A 4,782-nucleotide genomic window follows, 5' to 3' on the forward strand; every position below is an offset into this window, starting at 1 on the left:
CACACACACACACACACCCCACAGCTACATGTGTGGACAGAGGCCATAAATACAGACATACATGTGCTGTCTTAGTGCAGGGAGGTACGGTGGCCAGCAGGGGTCAGTAGTGGTCCAGTGCTGCAGTCAGTGTTATTCTCCAGCTTTTTGTTGCAGCTTGTTCACAGCTTGTCAGTCACAGCTGTGTGAAAGGCTCTTCRGAAGGCGCCACACTAATAGATTGTGTATCTTATTTCATCCCACGCTAAAATTACAAAAAGAAAAAAAAGAAAGGGCTTGTGAATGATTGACACACATTATTATTTGCCTCAATTGGTAATTTGTCCAAAACAAATGATCATTCTTGTCTTCTCGTGTCCTCCCACCTCTCAGCTCTGGGCCTGAGGAACCCCTTGGCGGTGCAGGGAGCGTACCCTCCAGGAGCTTTTGGCCTGCCTCCTCCAGGGGTGAATGGCGACCTGCCCGGGGCGGCGGGCTACGGAGCCGGTCTCCACTTGGTCTCCCCCCAGATGAATGGAGCAGCTGCAGCAGCAGCAGCTGCAGCCGCTGCAGGCTACGGACGGTCCCCTGTGGTGAGCCTGATGCTCTGCAGACTCTTTATCTTTGCAGTGTCACCGTCATGTGCAACATCCCAGCTTCTGGAGATATCGGAGGGGTAAAAGAAGCGAGGGTTTTTATTAGATAAGGGACTATTTTGTCATTTTTCTTTTGACCTTGACACTTGATGGCTCTTTTTGATTTTAAATGATATTTTGTTCAGATTGTTTTAATAAACAATAAACTCTCYTCTCTTCTGACAGTATTTTCCTGCAGCTTATTTTAAGTAACCTCCATCTGTTCCAGGTGGGCTATGAGTCTCCACACCCACATATGAGGGTCCCTGGGCTCCCTGCCAGCCTGCAGTCAGCTACAGGAAAACCGTGAGTGTTTTTTTCCCCTCTCCTTAGCTATGACCTTTATTTTGTCTTGCTCATCCTTTTTGTCCTCTTGTAAAGTCCAATCTCTACTGTTTAACAAATTCAAATATATCCCCAAACGACAGCAGGAGTCACTGATATTTCTAAATGTTTTGCAGGAACTGACGAACGTTAAAATGTCATTAGGAAAACMCATAAGCTGCATTTTTTTACTGTTGATTTAGAACCCAAATGAAGGTAACATGAAATATTAGCTTCTCAGAATTACCAGGAGAAATGTAAAAATGAAATTCCTCRTTAATTAATTTTTGAGTTTACATTAAACAGTCTTTATAGGCTTTTAAATTCATTTAGCATTTAAAAGTATCTTCAGTGACGGCTAATTGCTCTACTTTGTTGATAACCTTCAAATGAAAATTTCAAACTTCAATRGATTAAAAAATTCTACAGTTGTCAATGTTTGATTTATTCATATTTCTCTTAACTGACTGCGATCTTTCTCATGTGGAGACAAATGAGGCGTAAATCAGCTGCTTTTCTACAATACATTTTATTGATTTGTTTGGATGACGATACAATGTTTACAAAGTCTGTCATGATACGATTTAGACTTAATTTACCCGTCTGGGATCGATGTATTGATCCACATCAGGGATGTGATGATGATATGGATTGAAATTTTCATTTTACCTTGATGTAATTAAATCGTTAATCATTTAATCTATATATCCATGTGGATTGATGTTCGGTTACACCCTTCATAGATAATGTCTTTTTCATGATGATGTCCCTGACCTGAAAAATCATGAAATTTTTTTTATCAAATCATTAAAAGAGACGCTGATAGTTTTGTTTTCAGCTTTCACTTAGGAAGTTTATTTAAGAAAATAGTATTTTCTTAAAGCTACAATAGTTTTCAAAATGTTCAATTTTTGATTTTGATTAGAGATTTTTGTGTTTATCAACTCAAATAAAAAACGCTAAATATTCACTACCTAAAGTCTAAACATTATTTGTACTAAATAAGTGAAATAAGCAGAAACATATTTTGTTGCCAACAATTAAGAGTCGTTTGTTTACATTTTAAAACTCAGAAAATAATYCCCAAATGTAAAGAGAGTGAGAGGAAGGACAGTGGAGTCAAGAGACGCTTAGTCGTGCTTATAAAGGAGAAATTCTTCTGTCTTCTGAAAAGAAACAACTAAAAACTGTTAAGAGAAGTTGTCAGAAATAAAGTAGTTTTGGAGGAGAACACTCTGAGGTGGAGAGCTTTAAAGCAAACTTTTTTATGTTTCTTTTTTATTATTATTATTATTGGATTTGGACAATACATATTAATCAACATTACTACAATTCATGGCAGTGTAAATATGCAGGAGTTAGCACTTAGGGGATAAGATTTAACAATGACCACAGAAATAACAAACTATTTGATGTTTTCTAACTATTTTTTTACAAAAACCCTGATGGGTTTTAGTTAAAATGACTCCCAAACATACGATGATGAAAYATTGAATAATTTGGCAGCTGTTATGGATGGTTCCAAAGGAAAAAAGAGCTTTTAGAGAATAAAAATTGTTGAGTCAAAACCTGGATTGTTTAATCCTGTTTTAGCACGAGGCTGGATTAAACTGTTTCATGTTTTGASTCCGTTTTGATTATCCTGTGAACTTTTCTAAAAGTTTGCACTACCAGTCACCTGACAGTTGCGTCTCCGTCTCAGTGCCTACTCGTTCCACGTGAGCGCCGACGGTCAGATGCAGCCGGTGCCGTTTCCCCCCGACGCCCTGCTCGGTCCGGGAATCNATCTGAATGTTTAAAGGTAATGTCTTTTAGTGAGCCTTTTACATAACTAACAAAATGTTATAATCAACCAAATCATAGAATTTCAATAATTTAAATTTACAAAATAATAACTTTGATTATTTGTATTGGTTTACTTACCTGTCAAAAAGTGTGCTTAATTACACTTTCTTGAAATTATTTTGAATTTCTAAAATTACTTGTTTTGTTGCTGCATCATCCCAAAAAAACAATTAAGATATTTATAAAAACTGCTGTAAATCCAAATCCTTTGCACCATTTGAACTTTTCATAACAACCTGGAGTGAAAACAAAAGTACACAAATACAAATGTTTCCTCGACAGTTATGTCTTCGAGGGTGCTTTGCTGGATGCACAATTAGCAAAAATGTATTTTTATTTTTTCTACACAAAGGAATAAACTTGATGTCTTTTTTTAAGTCTGCAAACCCCCACCCTTAATGTTCTTGTAATCAAAGCCAGAAATCACCACAGCTGACAGAGTGGGCTGCCCAGAGCCTCCTGTTCCAAAAAAAAAAAATCTCTGTGGCAATCTTGGCACAGAGTCGGGACGGGGAGGAGATGCTAGCTGGCATCAAACTCAGGCCAGGTCTCCTCTGCCGGTTGATGATTTGGGGTAGTTTTGATGTTGCTAAGCAACAGGCGAAACTTGGCAAAGAACAGCCAGGCAGCGCTGCCAGGAAAGGCATCTTTTATAGAGGCTTAGAGGAAAACACACACAGACAGGAGCGTGCATGCACATGGCTCTGCAGAACACACACACCAGAGCGCACACATACGTACGCCTCCACAGTTGTAGCTATAAACACACACACACACCTGCACTCACACACATATGCATGCTAACTGCCAGGAAAGATGTCTGCAGACAGAGGACCCCTGCCATCTCCTCTTCCATCCTGCCAGCCTGTTCTGGCTGCCCAAGTGCCAATCTCCCTGCTTCACTACCAGCCTCACTGAAAAGCAAATGTCAGGCTGTCACTTTTCAAGGCATCAGACTTTAAAATGTTCTCCCTTTTTGTCCACTTCTCAGGGAAGAGAGGCATCAGCGGCCGTCTCTGTGGCATTCAACTCCTCCTGCCTTTTCTTTTTGTGCTTAAAGATAAAAGCCCTGGTCAAATAGCTCGCATTAGACATGATTATTGCCGTAGTCTGTCCAGTGATAATTTGCCCTGCATCACTTTGGGTTTGTTGGCTTCTGATTCATGCTCCAGAGTCATTTTAGTGCCTCTGACTTTCAGCAGAGTCGAGGGGAAATTAGCGAAGATGTGCTTTTAGGACGTATGGTGGTTTTTCAGAGTGCTGTAATACGTAACAGAAGTGGACTTCCATTTTGTGACACAGGCAGCAAAAAAGGTTTCTGGGTTTTCAGAGATGGTAGAAATTGTTAGTGGAAGAGCAGTGACTCAGTGGTATTTTATGTAAGACATGTTTTTATTTTTTTAAGACAGTGATTCCTTTGGTTATTTATTCATTCGTTCAAATGCACTGATAWAAATAGTGAACAGATGAATATAGAGCTCAAAATTCAACCTAAAGCATTTAAAAATGAAGAGAATTATGTTGAGTAGAATAAATGTGGAGTGCCTCAAGGTTCAGTGTTTGGTCTACACCAACTCCTTTCATTTTATTTGTTATTTTCGTTTAAGAGCTTAGATTACTACAGTTTCTGTTTGCAGATGACACTTGTTCATGATTAGAGAGAGGATGGTTTAGGGATTCTAAACTGGGAATATTTTCTTTTTATGTCTTAAAGAATGAATGAGAATGTGGCTAAATGCCTTCTAATAACTATCCATGTGTCCAACTTCTCTGCTATATGTGGAGCCCTTAAAGTGCCTGTTAAAGCACATTTTTTTATTAAATATGAATGAGTTATTGGAAGAATAACATTAACATATTGCAAACAAAATTTCACGCCGCTGAAATGAACAGATGTTGAGGTATTTGCATGTGAAGTTACAGGAAGTGATGACAAAGGGGAATGTCTTCATGTAAACAGAGCATTGCTATAATGGCTAACAGCACAGATTGTAGAGAA

The 4,782-nt window shown here is 38.7% G+C and overlaps 1 protein-coding gene across 1 annotated transcript in view; it reads left to right on the plus strand.

Annotated features, from left to right (window-relative positions):
* Positions 1 to 372: 372 nt before the first annotated feature.
* tle2a (TLE family member 2, transcriptional corepressor a) overlaps positions 373 to 4,782 on the plus strand; it is a gene marked incomplete at its 5' end in the record, with an annotated part of 9,640 nt that continues 5,230 nt past the window's right edge. The window contains 3 exon segments of the mRNA XM_014014177.1: positions 373 to 572; positions 844 to 920; positions 2,641 to 2,722. Of these exon segments, the coding sequence (XP_013869631.1) occupies positions 373 to 572; positions 844 to 920; positions 2,641 to 2,722 (359 nt within the window).

This window comes from Austrofundulus limnaeus, unplaced genomic scaffold (genome assembly GCF_001266775.1).
Source record: "Austrofundulus limnaeus strain Quisiro unplaced genomic scaffold, Austrofundulus_limnaeus-1.0 Scaffold111, whole genome shotgun sequence".
In the NCBI taxonomy this organism is placed as follows: Eukaryota; Metazoa; Chordata; class Actinopteri; order Cyprinodontiformes; family Rivulidae; genus Austrofundulus; species Austrofundulus limnaeus.